This window comes from Diorhabda sublineata, chromosome 6 (genome assembly GCF_026230105.1).
Source record: "Diorhabda sublineata isolate icDioSubl1.1 chromosome 6, icDioSubl1.1, whole genome shotgun sequence".
NCBI classification, from domain to species: domain Eukaryota; kingdom Metazoa; phylum Arthropoda; class Insecta; order Coleoptera; family Chrysomelidae; genus Diorhabda; species Diorhabda sublineata.
In genome coordinates this window covers 5,385,419-5,409,192 of record NC_079479.1, presented here as the reverse complement: position 1 = coordinate 5,409,192, position 23,774 = coordinate 5,385,419, and the positions used below count along the sequence as shown (strand labels likewise).

The following is a 23,774-nucleotide window of genomic DNA, read 5'->3' as shown; positions in this document are numbered from 1 at the left end:
CCAAAAAAAATTTACAGCTGGTAACATATTTCCTGTAAAATTTTATCGAAAAATACATCAATTATGGCAAATATTTTGAATATATTATTTAATAAACATTGAGTTGCAATATGTTTACACAGAACATACCCATACCTTAAGGTACGTTCTGAGATGTATTATACACAAATTACTTCAGAAGATAAATATCCTTAATTTGATAAGCTCAAGATTCTATAGTAAGTAGCACACAACATACCCAATGTATGTTCTGTGGTAAGTAGTGACCAGTTTGGCAACTTTTAATTAGAAATATGGTTTATGATAAATATGATAGTTCTGTGCATGGGTATGTTCTGTGGCTTTGTACTTGCTTTGTTTCCCAACGGTTTGTTTTGTGAGGTTAAATTTCAAATATATATATATGTCACAATTAACTTCTATAACATGTCTGGAAAAATGATAATTCTACGAAATGAAAAAATTCTAACGCCACAACAAATTGATTTATCTTCGAGACGAAGAATGACATCTAGTATGTTCTTCTTAGATGAAGAACCAGCTTTTACAGATTCCGAATCAGAATCAGAGTTTGATACAGAAATACCAGGAAATACTAAAAATGACACAACAGTTGTGAAAACAACAATGCCTATTGCCATAAATTCTAGTAGCCCAATAAAAATTATAAATAGTGATCCTAAGAAGCAGGTTTCTGATGCTCAAGTTCAATGTGATATTTTGACCAAAGAATGTGATTTAAAGGGCCTGATAGAAATTTGCGCCAATTTAGGTATATTTTCATAGATCTTAATTTATCAGATAATAACTCGTAATTATATATAATGTAATGTATTATTTTAAACATTTTTTAGAAGCAACTGGAGAATATGACGAACTTATTCAACTGTGTAAAAAATTAAGTAATAGAAATGATGATAAATATGTAAATAGAAATAAGCCAAAAGAAAAGGAATCTATTATCTTAACACCTTCTAGGTTTGTATTTCTTATTTTCTAGACATGAATAATAGCTCATTTATTTTCTACCTCTTTCTTTCACAATTTTTATATGAAATGTTACTATTTTATTTTTAAATGAAATATTAAAATAATATTCAGAATTGAGCAAGTGTGCAAAATCTCAATTTTGTAGATAAATTTGAAGTTTGTGAAATAATAGTGTTTCAATTTTGATTAAATACACAACTTATATCACAAGTAAAAGCCTCTCTTATCAAACAACTGCTCTAATAAAATAGGCGTGCAATATGACCATTGACCAGATTTTTAACTGAACAAGGACATCTAAGGTGGCATCTCCACAACATGAGCATCACAGACGATCCAGAGTAATACTGGTGCTTAGAGGAGGATGAAACTGTAAAGCCTGGTAGTGCCTGATAGGTTTCTCAAAGGACATTGGCTTTTGGTAATGTCACGTGGGGTACTTCAGTGCTTAATGGCCCTTGGCTCCTCACCACTCATATGTATTTTATTTTAAATAATTGTAATGCATTATTTTCAAAGTAATATATTTGGTATTAAAGAAGTCAAATATATGCATATTATTATGGTCAAAGCATAAAAAAATTTATGTGCAAAGGCAGGAAATGAGAAAATTAACAATAAATCACTTGGAAGAGAAACATTATTAAAAAGTAGCTATAAATTTCTAGTTGCGGTATGGATGGAGGAAACAATTTCAAAGGATTGGAAGAAATGTCAAATAGTACTGATATGTATAGAAGTGTGAACAGTGTGAAAACTCCAGACCAATATTATTATTAAATATGACCTATTAAACTCTAACATCACTAATAAGTAAACATGACATACAGAAAGCTGATAGGAAAGAAATAATATTATTAACACAAACAATAAAGAAATGCCACTACCACAATATAGAATAATATTTACTTTTGATTGGCATCTGATAAGTTTTCTACATCATCAAAAGAAATGAAGAAAATTGGTATTTCAGAATAATTAATTAGGTCGACATAAATGATTATAGAAAATTCAATAGCAGAAATTAGAACAACTGAAAGAAATATAAAAATAACCTAAAAACACAAATGAGACAATAACCTAGTGTTGATAGCAAGAGACAAAGACTGTTTAGAAAAATAAATAGTGAAGGTAAATAAGGAAGCAAAAACCAGAGGACAAAGCATTAACCAAGATGAAGCAAAATATATGTTAAGTGCAAGGTGAGATATAGAAAATAAAATGGAAATAAAAATAGGACAATATACTTTTCGCATACATCGAATGATTGGTATACAGGAAACAATATAAAGATAAATGAAATAATTGAAGCAAGTAATTAATTATAATGAAAATATTAAGTAAAAGACAGGGATCTCAGTAAAACTGCTAGAATAAAAATTTACAATGGATGAATATACAATATATGAATACCTGAAAGTACTGAAGCCCATGAATTGGAAGGAAATAGTGAGAGATAGAAAAGAGAGGATGAGATGGTATACATGGTACCATTCTGTAGTAGAAATAAGTGAAAACAAAATACGGATCGATCCTTTAAAAAATCTTCTATAAGAAGGTTAAATATATTTGTTATTTACTTGAATGTTTTATGTGTTGTTTCATTTTGCTTCTCTATGTTTATTTTGAGAAATTGTTTACTTTTATTTCCACATTATTACTTATTATCGTTCCTAAATAGACAAATTATTTATTTATATTTTCAGGTTTGGTGAAACACTCTCACAGAAAAGTTCAAGAAAAGCTGTTAAACGAACGTCTGTGAGACACTCTGATAGGATTAAAAAAAGCGCCGAGAAAAAAAAATGTATGTAATGATACTAAAATGAATTTTGAATTGAAATAATTTTTTTTCTTATTTTTATAATTCATTGTATATTTATTTGTACAATTAATAAATTAAAAGTGCATTTTTAATTGAATTAGAAATGTTTATATATGCAGAATTTTGTGCCTTGTATGATATTAAGTGAGTTAGTATTTTTTAGTGGATTGTGATCATATTTTCAAAATGAGAAATGTCTAAAAAATATAACCTTTTAGCACTCAAGACAACAAAGATAATTGAAGAAGTTTCCAGAAAAAGTACGAAACGTTCAGACCCAGGTACTAAAAATAATAAACTAAAGTGGTAAACAACTGATTTTAAAACTAATTTGAATTATTACTAATGTAGACAAAAAAATACAAGATGGTATTGTTTTTCTTAGATCTTGTAATATTTGATAAAATAATTTTTTCTCAAAATCTTTATCAAAAATATCTGTTATTTTCATTCATATTTCACCCATAATTAGATTCAACTATCGGTTATTAATTATTATTTAAATCAGTGATTTCCAAAGTAGTCCAGGTGCATCCCCAGAGATCTATGGGGAGCTTTACAACAGCAGTGTACTTGAATTTCCATAGTTAGATATGATTTTTTGATAAATTTGTAATATGGTGTAAATATATCAATTAAAATTAGGAAGTAGTTTGAAAGTGGTTTGGGAACTTCTGATTTAAATGATCGATTTAATTATTTGTATTTTAGTATAAGTCCATTGTTTTACAAATAATATTTGAATTATGTTTCCCAAAATATCAAATCTGTGAAAATATCTAATAACATATAATCCATGTGTTTTAGAAAATCTATTCGATTCTACAACTGTGGAATTTTTTAAACCAAAAATTCAAGTATCAAGTAGCCTGTCGAAATCTTTAGCCAGAAATTGGATGAATCCTAACAAAAGTTTCACTGCTCGTAAGTTTACTAAATACCTTATTGTTGTAGCTTTCGAAAAAAAATTACACCCAAATTGTGTACAATTTTTGAAACATGAATTATGAATAATGGACCCCAAAAAAGAATTAAATTTTAATGTATCACCACTGATGAACCATGTACTTGATAGGATACTGGGATACAAAAAATAGAATTGAATTATATGAACACATATTCTGGAACGAAATGCCAACACAAAGAAAAATAACTGGATATAATAGATAAAACACCGAAGGGAAAATTGAACTTGAAGCATCTATGAAATTATGTAATAAACTGGAAATACTTAATGGAGAAAAATTGCTATAGAAACAAAAACGCACCAGGACCTATAAGAAGAAGGCAATTCATTAAGAATTCATAAGGAAGGAAGGAAAATGGAACTAATCAACGACAATAACTGTAAAAGTGAATTATCTTTCTGCCATTTTTGAATATATATCCAAAGAACACAATTGACCCGTCTTTACAATTGCTTGTATAAATATGGTTTAAATAGAAAGTTTTGATTTCCTTTAAAGATTCTTTTCTTGTCGTCTGACTAGTAAATTGAAGCTGGGATTATTTCAAAACAATACAGGATTATCCGTTGAACACAATCGACCCATTTTTATAATTGCTTGCAAAAAAAGGTTGAAACACAAAAGTTTTGGTTTCCTTTAAGGATTCTATGTTTTAAGCAATCTGCTCTTTTTGTCAGACTAATAAATTTAAATTTTAATTATTTCAAAAGGGTATAGGGTTATTCTTAAAGATTCCTTACCCATTGTTATTTATGATGATTTACTGAATTTTTGTCAGGCCAATTAAATTGTAATTTGAAATGTTCTTATTTAAATAAACAGTTTTCAATCACAAAACTGGTAGTATGAATTTATACATCTTACTTACCATTAACACTTACACACTCAACTACTCACTAATATTTAATTTAAATACACTTTTTTATTCACTTTTCACTATCCCACAATGTTTTCACTATGGTATCAAGTTATTGCCTGACGGTTAGTAGATTTACGCTTTATATATAAAAACCACATTCTAGAAGTTTCGACTTCGGAAAATCTTCAGTTTGCCGTGAACAAACAAAAAGACTTTAACTTTAGTAAAATATTAGAGTAGGAGTGGCTTCACGATCTATATCAGTGGACGAGTTCGTAACACAATTCTTTCATGGAAAGATTAATTTGTTTTTTCTTTTTAGCGGAAAATAGTAGATGTGAACAAAACTACTTTTCTCTTCAACACAGAAAAACAAGACGCTTATATTCACCCTCTCAATGGATGGACTCTGAAGAATTAATGAAGTATTTTGGATGACCAAATTTTTTTCATTCCAATGAAAATTAAGACATGAAAGATTAAAATTTTCGAAAAAAAAATTCAATAGCACTTTATTTGAATAGAATCTATAGTATATAATAATAATTATCAATTTGGAAATCTACAATCAATATTTTTTTCAGAGTCTGTTGATTTTGTAACATTGATGTTTATTATGTTTTATATTAAACACATTATCTACTACCATCACATCAAAACATTAATTACAGCATCTAGTCTTTCGAGCCGGGTACAACTCAGCGATCTATGGAAGGCTCGAAGAACTAGATGGTATTAGTATTATATACAGTGTGTTTATAATATATATTATGTATTTGTTGTCACCATTATGTCATGAATCAATACATTAATTGCGTTGTAACTCTAAAAATTAATGAATCCAGTATCGGTTAATCTTTTCATGTCATTAAGGATAATTAAATCTTGTTTGACAATATATTTATTTTTTTCATACTTTAATGTAACAGAGATGGCTCCAATGTTTAAAGGAGTCGTTTTTGAGAAATTTGTTATAATATTGCATATTATATATCTTTATATTTTAATAATGAAATTATTATATAGATTTGAACAATTTTGATATAAATCAATAGCAAGAAGTGTTAAGCATGTTAGTAAAATATAAAGAAATTTTATTTCAACTTAATTTGTATATCGATTGAAATTATTAAACTTTATTTTATTTTTTAATATTCATTATTAACTATATACCAACAACTTTCAATTGAGAGTGATTAATTGCTTGAAAAATCCCCTTTAATAATCAGGGTATACGTATGGAACTATGATAAATTGATTATTCAAATTATTCAATTGAAGATTTTTCATTGAGACAAATCACCCTTCATTAAAAATTATTGGAATATAGTTAATTAACTATTATTTTTCAACAAATTTTGTAAACTTCGGAAATTTATGGGTTTGATCTGAAACATAAAAGCAGTAGATTAATAATTTAATAAAATTTATATTAGATTAGATGAGCTAGTGTCGAAAGGCCTCTCTAAAACTTGAGTTTATTGATCTATTCTACCCCAGACCGTTTACCAGTCAGTAAGTCAGTTTACCACTTCTAGTTTTAAGAACCGTAAATGTTAGTACTGTAATCTTTATCGATAGACTGCCTCGTATTCACAGAGAAGGGGTTCTGCAGTTCTAACAATGGACGAAATACTATGTATGATGTAAACAAACATGACCTCAATAAACTTACAAGGCTCACTATATGCACACGACATTGTAATTATGGCATAAAATCACAGAAAGATGAAAGTACTAACAATAATTTGGATAGAAGACATAGAAAAATTGCAAAATGGAAACAAAGTTAGACTCATGGCAAAAGAAGAACAAGTCACAACTTTTGAATACCTTGGAACAGTACGGCAAAATAGAAGCGGAGCTTGTATGTATGGATTTTGGAGTATGATATACACTGCGACCCTGCGTCTGCGTCCCTCTTTCTTGCTGCGATGCTGAGAACCCAGTGTTTACGGCTGATACGTTAATCACACTCCTTTTAAAAAATCTCGAATGTGGGATGGCTGTGATTGCTAGAGATTTCTTCTATTTCCGTAGTTCCGTTCCGTAGTGTCTCACACTTCGAAATAATGGAGGTAGAGGTTTCGTGTTCTGTGCAACAAAATCTGCACGTCACATTATCTGCTAAGTCTAGCGTCTTCAGGTGTTTGTTGAGGCGACAGTGTCCCGATAACACTCCTGTTAGTATTTATAGCCTATATTACAAACTGAATAAGGAAAAGCCACAAACATATATTGAATAAAACGGTGTTCAATAAGGAGATATCAAAGAATGTAAAACTGAACGTATACAATACAATAACAATTTCAACATTGACATATAGAAGTGAAAAAGGAAACCAAAAAATAAATAAAAGAATCTTAAACTTGTTTGGGTAATTATAGTAGTAGTATCAGTTTGTAGAAGAGACCAGTATGCCAAACTTTGTCGAAAGCCTGTTGTATATCGAGAAATACACACATTTTTCCTTATTCGAAGGTTTTTTAATTATGTTTATTATTCTGTGGGATAGTTCAATTTTGGAACTCACTAATATTGATAATGAAAATTTTTTCTCTATGCTGTTTGTTATACCTGGAAGTACAATCATAGTATCATAAAAAATATCACTCACCTTATTTCTTTTCGAATTTGAATCAAGTCTTATTAGAGGGGTTACAGTAGGCCTTCCGTGTGCACATTGGAATGGTAGTTCGGTTAATGATAGCTTCTGTAATAGGTCTGTACATTTTTTTTTGTTTAAATAATCTCCAAACTTGATAGCTCCTTTAAAAATGACAATTTTTTAAATAAAGGAAACCATATTTGCGTTATAGTTAGTATAAACTTTTTTTTGAATTAGGAGAGAGTTCAATTTTGATAATATTTTTTGAATTAAACTGTATCTAGCTGTGAAAACACCTCAATCCATTATTCAGCGTTTTTGAAAATAAAACGAAAGAGGGCAGGTGAAGTGGTTGAAAGCTCGAATTTCTTGAAACAATCATAATTCAAATAAAAATTTATCTGAGCAAAACGTACAATGTCATCAAGTTAAATACATCATGACATTAAATCCCAAAAACTTTATTTTAATATATATTTTCTTTTTTGGGGGGTTAAGGCATAATTTTGGCCTTCATCTTTATATATAGAAACTTCTGTAGTATCCTTACTGACTCAAAATAGGAAAATAGAAGTAAATGCTTTAGGCTGGTTCTAGAAAGGATGTGACGTTCACGGGCTACGTCATAGTATCCTTATCGTCACGTCTAACCGCAACATCAAAGTATCGAAATACGGGGTGTGTTAACAAAAAAGTGAAGAAGTGAGGTAAGGTGATAACGGTAAAATTGAAATACGGGGTGTGTTAAAAAAGGCGGGGTATGACGTACATGTTTTGTAAGGTCGTTATCGCCACATTTTTAACACACCCCGTATTTCAATTTTACCGTTATCACCTTACCTCACTTCTTCACTTTTTTGTTAACACACCCCGTATTTCGATACTTTGATGTTGATGTTATCGCCTGCGGTTAGGCGTGACGATAAGGTTACTACGACGTAGCCCGTGAACGTCACTTCCGTTCCACAACCAGACCTTAATGTTCCAATTAGTTGTTGTAATAAAAATAAATTTATCTAAACTCTGTTTTAAATTATACATATTACTCAATAACGTTTACCTCTACAAGCTTCCAAATTCACAATATTTTGTACTACCCTAGGTAAAATTTTCAAAGTAGCAGCTCTAGTTGATTTCAAAAGTTCAAGTACTTCGTTTATCATGATCTTGATAAAATTATTGAGTGATTCTACGGATTCCTAAAAAAAGTATCAGAATTTGTTTGACTCGACTTTATAACATAATTTAAACGGTTTCATCCTTTTCACTTCATTAACACACATCATCAGATGCTCCTTGGTTGGTTTTGCTTATACCCAAATACTTTTTGAACCTAATAGCCACTAGATAGTGCTTCCAACGTACCAAGAACAAGTCTTATCCACAAAAAAAATTCTTCTGCTTCTGGACCTAATTTAATTAGGTGCTTTTTAGGTGGCAGTGCATCAAAGAGAAGCCAGTGAAGGGGTATAACTTGTTTTTGCTTATACACAAGTAGAGAAAGAGAAAATGCTTTATAGTCTAAAAATTGGTAACAATTTATAGACAAAAGTTTATGAATAACAAAAGCACAATATTTTTGGAACCAGCGGATAGTGCCAGAGTACTTCTTTGTCAACTTCCTTTTTCTTATAAAAACATGTTCCTGCCCTACAAAAAAGTTTTCGACCATGAAACATTAATAGTCACTAGACTAGTGCTTCTAACGTACCAAGAAGATGTCTTATTTACAAAATAAAAATTTTCTGCTAGACCTAATCTTATCAGATGCTCCTTGAAGTGACAGTATACCATAAGGAAGCCAGAGAAGAGGTGCAGATTGTTTTTGTGTGTACTCAAATAGTTTGTGGATCCAGTGGGTTCTGTCAGAGTACTCCTCTTTATAGTTTCTTTATCAGAGGAACATTTTCTTATACTACAGAAAGGCTAAGAGCCTTGGTACTGGAATAACAACTAGATGTTGCTCATAACGTACCAAGAAGACGTCTTATCCACAGAATAGTTAGTCCCTACTAGACCTAATCTTATCAGGAGCGTTTTGAGGCAGCAGAACACCATAAGGAAGTCAGAGAAGAGATGTAATTTGTTTTTGCTGGTACCTAAATACTTTTTTAATCCAGCGGGTACTATCAAGACTACTCCTCCTTTATTTTCTTTCTTATAGGGACCTTTTTCTACACTGCAGAAAGACTCTGGACCTTGTCACTGGAATAATAACTAGATATTGCTCCAAACATACCAAGAAGACCTCTTATCCACAGAGGAATTAGTTTCTGCTGGACCCAATCTTATCAGGTGCTTTTTGAGGCAGCAGAACACCATAAGGAAGTCAGAGAAGAGATGTAATTTGTTTTTGCTGGTACTCAAATACTTTTTGGATCCAGCTGGTACTGTCAGAGCACTTCTCTTTCAATTTCTTCTGTCTTAAAAGAACACTTTTCTACACTATAGAGAGGCCTCTGGCCATGACACTGTTATAGCCACTAGATAGTGCTCCAAATGTACCAAGTAAGGGTTTTATCAACAGAACGGTTAATTTCTGATGTAGCCAGAGAAGGTGGTTTAAGCTTTTATCCAAAAACTTTTTGTATCTTGTCGTAACTTTTTGAAGAAATGTTTAATGTATCATAGGAAGGCACTGCCTGAGCATTTCTTTCCTCCTCCTTTGAACACCGTTTCTTATAAAATATTTCTTTATTACAGAAAGGTTCTGGGCCACGACGCTAGGTAGAGTTTTAAAGAAAAGTGGTTTTAATTGAATGGAGAAAAGAAAATATATTATACTTTAGTATGTATTTCAAACGTCCACGGAATATTATTTGGTGATATTCCAAAAGATATGATAATAATTGGACTAATAACTTATTTGTAGGATTGTTAGGACCACCAAGGAGCCGATCATTAACATTATTTATACCACTCACAAAGTAGAAATCAATAACTGCAATATTCACACAGATCAGAATTAGTAATTGCTGCGAATTCATATGGTTTATATTTAGCTTTAATTATTTGAAAATAATCAAGAAAATTTGCCAGTCAAGCCCCTTCGAAACCAAATTCAAGAAAAAATCACTGGACTTAGAAGTGAATAAATAATTTCTGTTGTGACGATTTTCGAATTTCATTTATAAATACTACGTTACCTGTTGATATTTGATGTAAACGCAAAGAGGTATTTCGATCACACGAACACAATTTGATAAACAATCCAAAGATATACCGACATAATTTAAATATGTTTCACACCGTTTTAACAAAGAAATATCGTTCTGGGGTAAAAATAAAAGCACCGGTTCTTCACAAAAGGCTTTGGCATTTTTATAAACTAAAAAAGAAATATAATCAAGTTTGTTATTTAGAGAAAAATATGTAACTAACTTTTTGATAAACGTTCCAGGCGTATTCGTTCGTGAACGGCATGCTGATCAAATACAATTATCATATTTTCATTATTCGCAATAATAAATTTTTTGTCCAATTGTCCTATAATTTGGATATCTGTGAATAGATCCCTTGTAAAATTTATTCCGTTTTCGTCACATTTTTTCGTATCAACGATGTTCGGGATACAGTTTTCATACAATTTCAACTTGTATAAATTTTCGAAGAATGTATTAGAATCTGCAATTACATTAAATATAAACAGGATCATCTGAATTCGGCGTGGAAACAATAGAAATCTGTTCTGTTCTCAGATGAGTTAGACCAGAATATACCCTCATGGTAGCGACCGAAGACCAGGAGAGCGATTTGCAGATTGCTGCTTTCAAGAGCGAAGTGCTGATGAAGGTGGTTCCTGCATGATCTGGAGTGCAGTTTCCATAGGAGCACGAACCGACCCTGTCTTCATTGTGTTCACGGAAGAAGGTATTTAACGGCCGATAGATATATCGAGAAAATTTTAGCAATCTATGTTGTACTGTACTTGTACTGAAAACGGTTTTCAGGTTATGAAGTGGTCAGTATACAATCCTGACCTAAATCCGATAAAACATTTATGGAATGAGCAAAAAAGAAGAATTCCAAGTGGACTTCCATTCTCAAGCATACGCAGTATAGATAAAGTGTCTCGAACGAGACAGAAAATAAATATTGTCTGCACCGTGACGTACGGACGTTTTTTCCCATACCAACTGTTCATATAGGAGTATTACATATATGTTTGTGACGCATAGACATAATAATACTAGACTGTGCTTTTGATGAAATTTGTGGTTTATTAGAACGAGATACAGAGAATATTACAGTACAGTTATCTCTCTCAAATATTCCTTCTTGTATAGTAATTCCTTCCACCTATTTCGCTACTTTCTTATCTCATTTCACCAATCACCGCACAGAGAAACAAAGATAGCTCTGCCTTAAATCCTCTTCTTTCTAAAGTTGGCACAATACAGAAAGTATGTGAATTGCGCATGCCTATACTCATACCAAATTAATAGTTAAAGATTATATATATAGGTGGCGTTGATATGGTTAAAACAAATAACCATTACGGTATAGATATATATGCGTCGGTTTCACTCCACACACTTATTATACGTTGAGTCTAATGCGCGTGATCGTGAATGGAACATGCGTAAACAAAATTCAATACAATAAGTATATTTCAAGCTGCGGAAGGTGTCTTACCCTTCCTCACTTGCCATTACAGACGCGACGTTTGCGCACGACGCTGTAAATAAAAAGATCGAGATAGAAGTAGTCATCAGTTGTCTCACTTCACGGGCCACGCTTGCACTTACGGTCACTATCAATATATCAGTGAATACTCCCAAAATACAATTCTAACGCCATCTATTTGATAAACAACGCAACAAGAAAAAAACTAGTTAACAACTTTCATATAAACAGCAAATTGTTTATAACAATATTACGTAATAAAATTTTACTTACCCATATCTTTTAGATAATGTTGCCATTTGATATATAAAAGCTCATTTTTGTATACTTCCATAATATAGTCCGATAAAGTTTCTTTTCCATTTTGACTTAAAGATTTGTCTACCGGTTTTATTTCTTTCAAAATTGGAGACATACCTTTTGGTAAAAATTCGTATCGTTCACTTAATACAAATAATTTTTCATTTATTTTTGGATTAGAATATGTTATAAAACCTTAAAAAAAAGAATAAATTTTCAAGATGTAATTTCATGGTATCGCTCGACGCTGACTTAAAGCGTCAAATGAGGTCACGTGGTTCAATTTTGATGTGAGCTTCATCTTAATTGATGCAGCATCAAAACTTATCATTGCACACGTTTAAATCAGGTATTATAGCAAATCAACTTAACCTTTTTCATCAGCTGTTTACCTGTAATGTAAAAAGTGTAATGAACTTCTAGGTAAATATTTTATAGTATTTTTAGCATATTGTAATACTCCTATATGGACAGTTGGTATGGGAAAAACGTGTCTACGTTACGGTACCGACAATATTCATTTTCTCTTTCGTTCGATACACTTTATCTATACTGCGCATGCTTGAGAATGCGCAGAACCGAGCTGTAGCCTCGGAGGATAGAGAAATCGTTGTCATTCTGTTTTCCTTAGTCGGAATGCTTTACTAGCAATAATTGCAGCGTGTTTGTGTCAGAAAAGCTTTTTGTATAAAATCATTTCCAGATTATCGATCTTGATCTAACCTAGTTCTCATTGGTTGTGATTTATATATACAGACCAAAAAAAACTCGATGGCACAGCTTTCTTGACGAATCGATGTTTTAATGAATCGTTAATTTCCTGTGTACTGTGGCAGATGGCGCTGACCCGTTGTGATCAGGTCTATTAGATCAGGTCTCTGATCTAATATATCTTTTTTCAGCAGAAATAATACTTTTCTATATAAATATTTATTTTTTTTTAATGGATTAAAGAATTCAAGATGGTCTCTCATTGTCTGACGCGCGCTTCGATCGAAAGTGTAATCGTGAGTGTTGGTGTAGTGGTAGTATAAACATTGTGTTCAGTATTTTTAGTATTTAAGAAAAGATTTGAATTAAGCAATTATTGAACAAATTATCTATTGACAGAGGCGGTATATTTTACTGTTTCTCCCCAGCAATTTAAAGCTCTACGCTCTTGACTATTTGTCTGAGCCAGGCAGAATGATACTTTCTCTATCCTCCGAGGTTCCAGCTCGGTTCTGCGCATTCTCAAGCATGCGCAGTATAGATAAAGTGTATCGAACAAGAGAGAAAATGAATATTGTCGGTACCGTAACGTAGAGACGTTTTTTCCCTTACCAACTGTCCATATAGCAGTAATACATATATGACGTAACCACATTTGATGTTCCAAGTCAGGGTCATGATAAGATTTGGTTGACCTATGGTCAAAATTAAATTTAACGTTGCGAAACTATTTATTCATAGTCTTAGTATCAGAAAAATTGCTGCACGTCAACATAACCTTATAATTTCAATTTTTTTTATACTGCTTTCAAAGTTTGATAACAATCTAAGACGCGCGTCAATTTTTATAGTGTAATACCTTCAATAAATACCTGTTTGTTTATTTAGGTAACACCTCCTACCAAAACATGTTCGTTTTATCCAATCTCCTTCATCATTTTCGAGAGATTCGTTTTGTGTAAACTGACTGTTCCATTCCAAAAATTCTTTCATCAAAATACTTTTTTCCTCTGCCAAATCTTTTTCTAACATACACAATTTCTCTTTGTCCGTTAAAGTTATAACTAATTCCGAATTATTTTTCTCCATATCTTCTTCAATTGCATTTTCGTTTTCCTTACATTCTGCATCTTCAACAAAATTTATATTTTTCGAGGGTGAACCGCATGGGGTTAAATTGGTGAGTCCAAATGATTCAGTTGAATTTTTCGATTTGGAAACTGTAAAATTATTTTCTTGCGTACGAGGGTATTGTAAATTATTTTCTTGTGTATTGTGGTGATGTAAATTATTAGCTTGAGTACGTGGGTCGAGCAAAGTATCTTTTTGTTTACAGGGGTGATACAAATTATCTTCTTTTGTAAATTGCTGATGCAAATCATCTTCTTGCTTAAGTGGCTGATGCAAATTATTGTCTTTTGTACGGGGTTTAATCAAATTATTGTCTTGCGTACAGTGTTGATGCAAATTGTTATCTTGAGTAAGTGACTCGTGCAAATTATCTTCTTGCATACCGGGGTGATGCAAATTATTTTCTTGTATCCGTGATTGATGATATTTATTATCCTGTCTACGGGGGTTTCGCAAATTATTTTCGTGCATACAGGGTTGACACAAATGATTCTTTTGTGTACGTGAATGATACAAATTATTATTTAGCGTACGGGGAGGATGGAAATTATTTTCTTGTGTACGGAGTTGATGCAAATTATTTTTTTGTATACGGGGGTAATGAAAATTATTTTCTTGTGTACGAGGGTGATGAAATTGATTTTCTTGTGTGCGAGGGTGATTAATATTTATTTCTTGTATATGTGGGTGATTCAAATTATTTTCTTGTCTACGGGGTTGATGCAACTTCTTTTCTTCTGTACGGGGGTGATGCAAGTTATTTTCTAGTGTACGGGATCGATGAAAATTATTTTCTTTAAAACGGAAGTGATGCAATTTATTTTTTTTTATACGGGGGTGATGAAATTTATCTTCATGTATACGGGGGTGATATAAAATATTTTCTTGTGTATATTTATGATGTAAAATATCTTCTTGTATACGTGGGTGATGTAAATTATTTTCTAATGTACAAGGTTGATGCGAATTATTTTGAGTACTCTTATAGTGGGGTTTGAAACATTTATAAGATTCAATTGTTTGAGGTTGTTTTTTGATTTGCTGGCGATATAAATCGTCAAAAAAAGGACCATCATAATTCGATTTTGGTTGATGGTGATTCAGATTGAAATAAGGACTTGTTTTCGACCATTTATGATAAGAAATAACTTTAGGTCTCTTTTTTATACTCCAAAAACAACTAGTTTCACCAATTTTAGGTTGGACAAATAACTTTTCGGTATGTAATTTACTGAAATCGAACATTTTTTCGCGACAAGTACACCTGCACATTTCCATCAAGTCGAATTTGAAATTATCCATTAATTGTGGTTCTTTGTATAAAAATTTGAATTGTGGTGACGCTTCGTTTGATAGAACTAAAGTATAATTATCATTTAAACGACAATTATAATTATGTTCTTCGTTAAGAGTAGTTTGTAGAGCTTTAGAAGTCACGTTCTTGTTAAAACTCGTTTGTAGACATTTAGAAAGTACGTTTTTTTTAGATTGTCTTATTTTCGTGGTACTTTTAACGTTAACGGACATCGACATGGCTTTTTTTTCACCGTCAAACATAGTTTCGACGTTATTTTTCATTAGAATATTCGATTCTTCTTTGTATATAGTTTCCTGACTGTCCTGACTTAAATCTCTTATATCTTCTTCGCTTTTATACACTTGAGTTGATTTTAAAAACATGTTCATAATCAAATGTTTTCCTTTGTTTTCGTCGTTGGTGAATATGGAAATGGATTTATCGCTTCGATTAGATTTAATTTCTTTGGGTGCTATAGTTATCGGAAGGGGTTGTTTAAAATTGAAATTATTTTTTTTAACGAACGGGGTTGATTCAATTATATCGTATTCTTCTTCTTGGTTAGTTTCGATATTTTTAGGTATTTTCCGCGGTTGTACGTCATCTGATTCGATATGTTTTCTTTTATAACCAAATGCTCTTACTAATCCCTGTATTTGCGATATGCCGCATTCGGATTTTCGTTTTTCTTCGACGGTATGTTGTTGAATTTGTTTTAACGGACTTTTTCTGATACCAAAAAATGAATTAATCAATTTTTTAATGTAATATTCTAATTTTTCGCAATTTTTGAATTCCACTGTCGTTTTGGTCGCATTACACGAAATATTAACTTCGGTGTACGGACATTTGATGTTCAATACATAAACGGGAAAAGACTGTTCACTCTTTTTAAGTTTACTATGTTGTTGAAACAGTTTATGTACACATTTATTTATTTTCGAAGAAATTACTGGTCTCTTATTGACGAAAATATATTGCACTCTTTTATTTTGGGAAAAACTTTTGAATAACATCGATTTTATTTTTATTTTTCCTTTGGTTATTTTCATTACAGTGCCAATCTCTTTGATATCAGGATGTAGGTGTTTAAAAGCCGATACAATGTTGTCAGTTTTACTACTAGTTAGTATCAATTCACCATTTACGTCGTTTCTAACGGAAAAATTGATGTCGTGGTGCATTATAACGAGACCTTTAATTTGTTTAACAATTTCTTCCAGTTCCAATTCATTAATGATTCGATTTTTCCTTACGGGATAATTTTGGAATAATCCGTCTACTGTGACAGTAGTTCCGAAACTAGGTCTCTCTTTAATAACACTTTTAATTGCAGTACATTCATTTTTAGTCATAATTTTTGTATAAGTGTTTGAGCAATTTTTATGTCTTGAATCTATATGAACGGCTTTTGAGAGTTCGATCAAATTCGCAAGGGCTTCTCCTCGAAATCCATAATAACTGATGCACTGTTGCAAGTCCTGTAAACTTTTGCATTTGTTAGTGTAATATCTGAGACCTACTAGTTCAAGATTTTCCCTTGTAATCCCTTCTCCGTTGTCGACGACTTGAATCCTTAACGTAATTAGATTTAATCTTACAGCTATAGACGTTGATTTTGCGTCCAAACTGTTTAATACCTAGAAAAAGAAAATATATGAATACCACAAGGATCCTCGAGGTTGGAAGTATGCATGCAATCTAGCCGCTAGTTTATATGAAATACTACTACTGCATCTCCACTTGGGATATATATTTGCACATGCGTTGAGAGATTCACTAAAATATCAGCCATCCGGCGAGGAAAAAAAATTACTCAGCTACTAAAATTAAGGACCACTTCTTTTATATGGCAGATATTCGAATCGACTTTTTTTCCGTCTGATGTCTGTATGGCGAGTTATGTATGACGTAACAGCTAACGACTTATAATAAATGTAATTCTTTTAATAATTAAATCTTTGTTCAAACGTTACTTAATAAAACTATATTTGTAATTGTAATTTTATTTTCAAAAATCCAAATTCGAAGATTTAATACTTAATTGGCGTAGTCAGTAGGATACGTATGGGTTTGGGATGTGAATAGTTTCGCATTGTTTCGGTAGTGGCTGACTTTGTGGAAACACGGAGGATAATAAAAACTGAAATTCTTTTAATAATTAATTCTTTGCTAAAACGTTGCTTGATAAAAGTATAATTGTAATTTTATTTTCAAAAATCCAAATTCGAAGATTTAATACTTAATTGGCGCAGTCAGTAGGATACGTATGGGTTTGGGATGTGAATAGTTTCGCATTGTGTCGGTAGTGGAATTCGGGATCTTAGAGTTTCTACACCTTAAGTGCGTATTACAAACTAGTGGCAACAATGGTAGAGAATCAGGATAAAGGACCAAGAGAGCAGATCGATCGAGTTGATGATCAATGTTTGTAGAAGGATTTGTATTTTGCCATTGTCACATATAGACGCAAACAAATCTCATTCATTACGTGTCAACATGGCCGAACACTGAATCATCAATACGTTGTTGTTTTTGATCGACTGGATTTTTTTATGATTTCTGGTGTAAACACTTCAATTAGACGACCAGAACGTTCACCATCATCGGTGTCTGTACGACCACGTTTAAAATCAACAAACCAATAACAAATGGTTCTTTTCGATGGAGTCCGGATAACATTTTTGGAGCCATTGCTGAGCTTGTATAGAATTTTTTTTCATAAAGAAGCAATGATAAATTATCACACGAGATTGTTTTGGATATAACAAAAGTAGCTTCACTTAAATGGCTGTGAATTTGAAAGTTGGTACTTCGTAAACGTCGTATGGATTTGACAATGACCTCGCCATCTGAGTGTCAGTCACACGACTTATTGAGTGATGTTATAGCTAGGCTGTACGGTTACTGAAGAATCATATGTTTTTTATTTGTTATAACAAACTTCAATTCAATGAATTCAAAAAGAGCCTCGAAACGTTTATTATTCAAACAACCATTGTATTAAAGATTATTTACAACAAGTATTTTTTGCGTTCCTATTGTGACCGGATTTTAGTATTAGATTTTTTAGTAATACAAAATCAAAACTATAAAAAAACTTAACCTTCATCATTCAATTCGTTTTGTATCAAACTTATTTTATTTTTTTATTCCATTCCATATTTTTTATTCAAACCCGAAATTAAATTGGGCGCTTCTGATTTTCTAGATTCTCAGAGGTTTTCGGTTACTGAATAAGCCTAGCAACTCTTAACTCTTTCGAAATTTTGGAACTTGTAAGTCAAAAAAATTGTTGAAACACAAATAACTCGAATGCTAAGAGGAATTCGAAAAAAAAAACTGCCCGAACAAAAATTGTAGAGCACATTTCTACAAAAAAGGTCTCCAGTCATTTTTTTCGTTGGAGCCACTGTTTCTGAGTAAATCTCCCTCAATGCTGAAAGCCGGAGCATCCACTCGCAAATTCCCGCCAATTTACATTCCAGGCGCACTGGAAACTTTTGGAAAACTACTTCGTTTTCAAAATATACTGGCCATATAAGCACTTGAAATATCAATGGATATAAACAAGCAACTAACTTTAAAAAACGCAATCATGAACACGATCTTCGTTCTCGGTTGATTATTATTTCAATCACTTTTTTTTTTATTTTGGGCGTTCAAACCCAAAAATTGAAACCTTTATTGAACAGAATGTTGTGCTCCACATTTTTTGACCCGGCATTTCTGTCGAAATCCTCATAGTTATCGAGTTATCCACAATTCAAAATGTTTTTGAATACATCAACCCATTTTACGGTGAAAATTTTTAGGTTAGGAAAAAATGCTTGAAGACCAATCTGTAGAGAATTTTGTGCTGTACATTTTTTGCTCCGGCACTTTTTTTTCGAATTCTACGTAGTTTTCGAGTTATTCGCGATTCAAAATATTTTTGAGTGTTTAAACCCATTTCAAGATGAAAATTTTGAGGTTAGGAACTCTACTTTTCTTGTTAGGGCAGTTTTAATTGAATTTCTCATAGTTTTCGAGTTATCGCGTTTCAAAATTTTTTTGAGTTTCAAAGTCTCAAAATTTTGAAAATCCGTGCCCGTAATTTCGTTAAGAGTTTCTAGATTTATTCAGTATCCCAAAACCTACCAGAATCTAGAAAATCAAAACCGCCCAATTTAATTTAAGGTCTTAGCTTAAAATCGCCTAATTTGCCTGTACTAATTGTAGAACTTTTGTATACAATGAATCAATCATATGTCCTGAATTTCATGTCATAAAGAAGTAATGACGGAATCAATAATATAATGTTGTTGTTGATGCAAAGTTACTACAAAGTTGGGTATATGGGTATAAAAATGCTTTTTATACATGGTTTGGTTACGTTATACAAGGTTATCTAAGAGGTATGGATGTATGAACACGTTTAGTGAAAATCGTATCCAACATTTGGTACGTCGATGAAAAAACCTAATTTTATCTGACAGAGTTTATTATCTCCGTATTTTTATATACTATCTTCTATCAATATTCTTTTTATTTTATGTTTTATGCATTTTAAAAAATTGTGTGTTGTAAAATAATTAATGTTTTTCTGAAAATATTTTGGCCCCAACCTTGAAGAATTACTAGAAACGACCTTGAATATTCTATTAAGACGAGCAAACAGGTGAATTAAATAAACAGTTTTTCAAAAACAGAACAACTTCTTCCCTTGATATATTGTATTGAATTACTTTTTCCTAGCAAGCATATCCAGCAGTTAGTTGATTTTTCTATAATTCATTCATGTTTACTTTTCCATAGTTTTAGCAATTTACTACTGGTTGAAATTAGATTGAAAGTAGTATTAATATTATTGCATAAGAAAATCTGAGACTTTTATATGTCTACGTTCAAGATTAAATTGAAAATTTAGTTATAAAAATTGAAGTATAAAATAAATATATTTTGTAAAATTCTAATAAAATAATCTAATAATTTAAAGAAAATTTTGTTGTGTTATTAAAATTATTATATTTTTTATTTAAATTTGCTAAGACACTATTTTAAAATCGTAAAATTTTATTAGAATAAGGTTAAAATACAATAAATAGGTTTGGTTCTATTTAAACAAGCAGTAACTGCAAAGTTTTTATCAAATCAATGTAAACATACAGTTTTGAAAATTTAGTTTCTTATTCGAAGTCAGTGAAACATAATTTTTTTTTTTGTAGAAGTTATCCACAATCAAATAAAGTTTGCTCAACTGTACTAAATGACTTCAACTATATAGAAATATAAATAGTTTAATAAAGATATTTGAGTATTTTGAATGAACCTAACCTATAGAAAATAATTTTATCATACGATTAAACTCAATTCAAAAAATGATTATCTTTAGGGCCCATACCACATGCAAGTTAAAGTAAACATACAGCTTTAAAAATTTAGTTTCTTATTTGAAGTCAGTGAAACATATAATTTTTTTTAGTAGAAGTAATCCACAGTCAAAGTTTTCCCAACGACCGTACTAAATGACTTCAATTATATAGAAACATAAGTTTAAATCGTTTAATAAAGATATTCGAGTGTTTTGCATATATGTAATACTTTTATATGGACAGTTTCTATAAGTGGAAGCTGTTCCGACCATGATGTAAAGACTACAGACTAAAGAAGACAGAATAGCCACCTATCCTCCGAGGTTCCAGCTCGGTTCTGTGCATTCTCAAGCATGCGTAGTACAGATAGAGTGTCTCGAACGAGAGAGAATATTAATATTGTCGGCACCATAACGTATGGATGTTTTTTCCCATACCAACTGTCCAAATAGGAGTATTACATATATGGTGTTTTGAATAAACCTAACCTATAGAAAATAATTGTGTCATACTATTAAACTCAAATCAAAAAATGATTATCTTTAGAATCCACATCACTTGCAAGTTAAATTTTCACTAAAAGACACAGAAAACTCCTGATGTCTAAATAAAATCAAAATAATAGTCAAATTTTCTATTTTGTTAATATTTGTAAACAAAAGTATGAAAACTTCTCTTCAAGTTCCAGTAACATCCTAATAGGCAACATTTTTAATCTAATGTTCTGATATTTGTGGCAAAAAGTGAACGATTTTCTTTTAAGAAAATATATATTTTTTTTAATTTCTATTCAATATATTCATTAGTAAATAAAGTACAACCTCAATAATTGTGAATATTAGCTCTCGTTATATGCTCTTAAATAATAGATTATTAATGCAAAATTTCATTTGAATCTATTACTATATTTTTCTTTATAAATAAATATCGTTAATTCATTAACACATTTTAATTTGTATAATTAAACTTCAAATTTAATGGTAAATTAATGTAAATGAATCCCTAGTAAAAGGTTTTTTTTTCTAGAAAGCATTTAAGGATTACAATAAAAATATATGTAATAAGTTTGTAATTCATAAAATAAAAGTACTTACTAATTCAACAACTCCTTGGCAAAAATTATTTATTAAAAAAGAACTCCGAGTTTGATTTATCACATTTGAATCCAACTTCTTCAACTCCATTTTAAAGTTTAAGGTTATAGATACTAGATAAATGTCATATTCAAAGATCACTTGATTGCCTCATTAGTGATTATTTATGTAAATAAAACCCTTTTTTTGGTTATGAGAAACAGTGGCGTAGTAACAAGACAGTTCCCGATTTTAATTTGAATTATATATGAAAGAAAAATAAATACAGACGTAAACAACGATTATTTTTGATTTTTCTCCTAAAAATACATAGATAACGAACAATATTCTCGTATATAAGGGTAGACACAACATAAAATCTTAATAATTGAGACTCACATTCTCCAATTTTTGTTTCTCCAAAAAATATAAAAAAAATGAACTCTTCTTCCCCGTCACTGGCCACAGTTTCCTACTCCTTGATAGTGTTTGGATTTACAGAAAAATCAATCGAGAAGGAAGAGGAAATTTACAAGCCTTCTTGTACATTGAAATTATTGGTGAACATACAACGGTAGTGAAAGTTGGATGTGAAGTTTTTGACTGGAAGAAGGAAAAAGAGGAATTTTTCAAGGCACCGGGTCAGTTTCACTTTCAGCTTTCAGAAGAATAGTTTTGACAAGAACAGTTAAAAAAAATATTCTTCTCAAAGGGGAATACACCTACAAAGCAGATCTTGGAGTGCCTAGTCATTAGCAAAAAAGGACAACTGATTACACCAACGAACCCATCTGTTATCCCCCCATCCAACTCTTTAAAACTGGCCGAGAAGGTTGAAGTTAATAATCTTTTCAAGAAGAACTATGGCGACTAATGGATCAATCAGGACAATCAGGATTTGGTTTTTTATAAAAACATTATTGATCAGGCCATTAACAATGAAGATGAAGAATTGTGTGAACTGTGAACCAATTGAGAAGGTTAATATCACCAATATTTAAATAAGTTTTTCACCTACTATGTAAAGAGACAAAGTATTTGGTAGATACTTTTGCTTTTATTCCAAATAAAACTTTCATCTAAATGTGCCTTTTTTACGAGTCTAACTCAGATAACAGCTGAAGTATTTTAATTAACTTTTCTTGGTTCTGGTTGTTTTGTTGGGTATACCTAATGATTTTGCTTCAAAACTCACAATCTCCATGAGGTTTTCGTGCAAAACTGACATTATCCAAATTTCTAAGTTAAATTCTCACTATAATAGAGATAAATTTAGGGTTATATTTGTTAAAAATTACTTACAATGATAAGAGGAGACTATAAAAAATTATGAAAATTACAGTTTTTGGCTTTTACCCTAAAGTTTCCAAAAGCGGAGAATGTGAGTTTTGCATCTATACCCCTCAATTGTGAATATTTGTTTCCATTATATGCTCTTGAATAAAGGATTATTAATGAAATGATATCGCATAATAAGAGCAAAATAAACACCGAAGTGTATAAACCTTAATATATTCCAAATAAATTGATAAGTAAATTTTATTATATATAATATATTTTTATTGTATTTTAGCATAATTTCAGTCCCAGATAATGAATACAAAGTATTCGAAAGCTCGGAATATATTAAAGTTAGTACACTTTGGTATTTAATTTTGTCACATTTCCAATACGAAAACGCTCATAATCTAGCAAAGTTTTCCTTGTTTTAAAATCCACCAATTGTATTTCAAAGTTACCAATGTCAATTTCAAAAGGAGAAAATTTCAACTTGGTTTTTGTAGTATTTAGAGGATTTTTGACAAATACTAAAGTTGCTCTGCTGTTTTCAAATTCCTGAAACCTTTAAAATTATTATTTTAAAATGGTGTTTATCAATAGAGGAATTATTTTTTTGGGGAAGTTTCTTCTTGAATGTTATCTAACATCGAAAAAATTAAGTTTCCTTTTCCTAATTATCTATAACTCAAAAAAAAATCAACATACATTTTCGATTTTCAATTTTTCCAAATAAGATGGAAATATTATTGA

At 31.0% G+C, this 23,774-nt stretch overlaps 2 protein-coding genes across 3 annotated transcripts; one reads left to right on the top strand and one right to left on the bottom strand.

The window, feature by feature from the left end:
- Window positions 1-325: 325 nt before the first annotated feature.
- Window positions 326-6,088, top strand: LOC130445712 (uncharacterized). The gene is made up of 6 exons (XM_056781538.1): window positions 326-772; window positions 855-978; window positions 2,697-2,797; window positions 3,034-3,096; window positions 3,623-3,739; window positions 4,965-6,088. Exons 1-6 carry the CDS (start codon window positions 331-333, stop codon window positions 5,078-5,080), a joined length of 963 nt encoding a protein of 320 aa, XP_056637516.1. The 5' UTR covers window positions 326-330; the 3' UTR covers window positions 5,081-6,088.
- Window positions 5,138-21,901, bottom strand: LOC130445711 (uncharacterized). 2 transcript variants are annotated; one of them, XM_056781537.1, is made up of 8 exons: window positions 21,765-21,901; window positions 13,761-16,956; window positions 12,151-12,372; window positions 10,633-10,875; window positions 10,398-10,579; window positions 8,312-8,450; window positions 7,261-7,412; window positions 5,138-6,030 (listed from the first exon to the last, which is right to left on the bottom strand). In XM_056781537.1, exons 1-8 carry the CDS (start codon window positions 21,852-21,854, stop codon window positions 5,977-5,979), a joined length of 4,278 nt encoding a protein of 1,425 aa, XP_056637515.1. In that variant the 5' UTR covers window positions 21,855-21,901; the 3' UTR covers window positions 5,138-5,976. The 2 variants fall into 2 exon arrangements, with proteins under 2 accessions (XP_056637515.1, XP_056637514.1); XM_056781536.1 differs by lacking the exon at window positions 5,138-6,030 and having other exon boundaries at window positions 6,934-7,412.
- Between the last annotated feature and the right edge of the window lie 1,873 nt (window positions 21,902-23,774).

Coding starts and splice junctions, on each gene's coding strand:
- LOC130445712 (XM_056781538.1), top strand. CDS start 331: ATGTTCTGTGGCTTTGTACTTGCTTTGTTTCCCAACGGTTTGTTTTGT. Junction 979..2,696: donor ATTATCTTAACACCTTCTAG/GTTTGTATTTCT, acceptor TTATATTTTCAG/GTTTGGTGAAACACTCTCAC. Junction 3,740..4,964: donor TAACAAAAGTTTCACTGCTC/GTAAGTTTACTA, acceptor TTTTCTTTTTAG/CGGAAAATAGTAGATGTGAA.
- LOC130445711 (XM_056781536.1), bottom strand. CDS start 21,854: ATGGAGTTGAAGAAGTTGGATTCAAATGTGATAAATCAAACTCGGAGT. Junction 16,957..21,764: donor GCCAAGGAGTTGTTGAATTA/GTAAGTACTTTT, acceptor TTCTTTTTCTAG/GTATTAAACAGTTTGGACGC. Junction 12,373..13,760: donor TTACCTAAATAAACAAACAG/GTATTTATTGAA, acceptor CTTTTTTTTAAG/GTTTTATAACATATTCTAAT.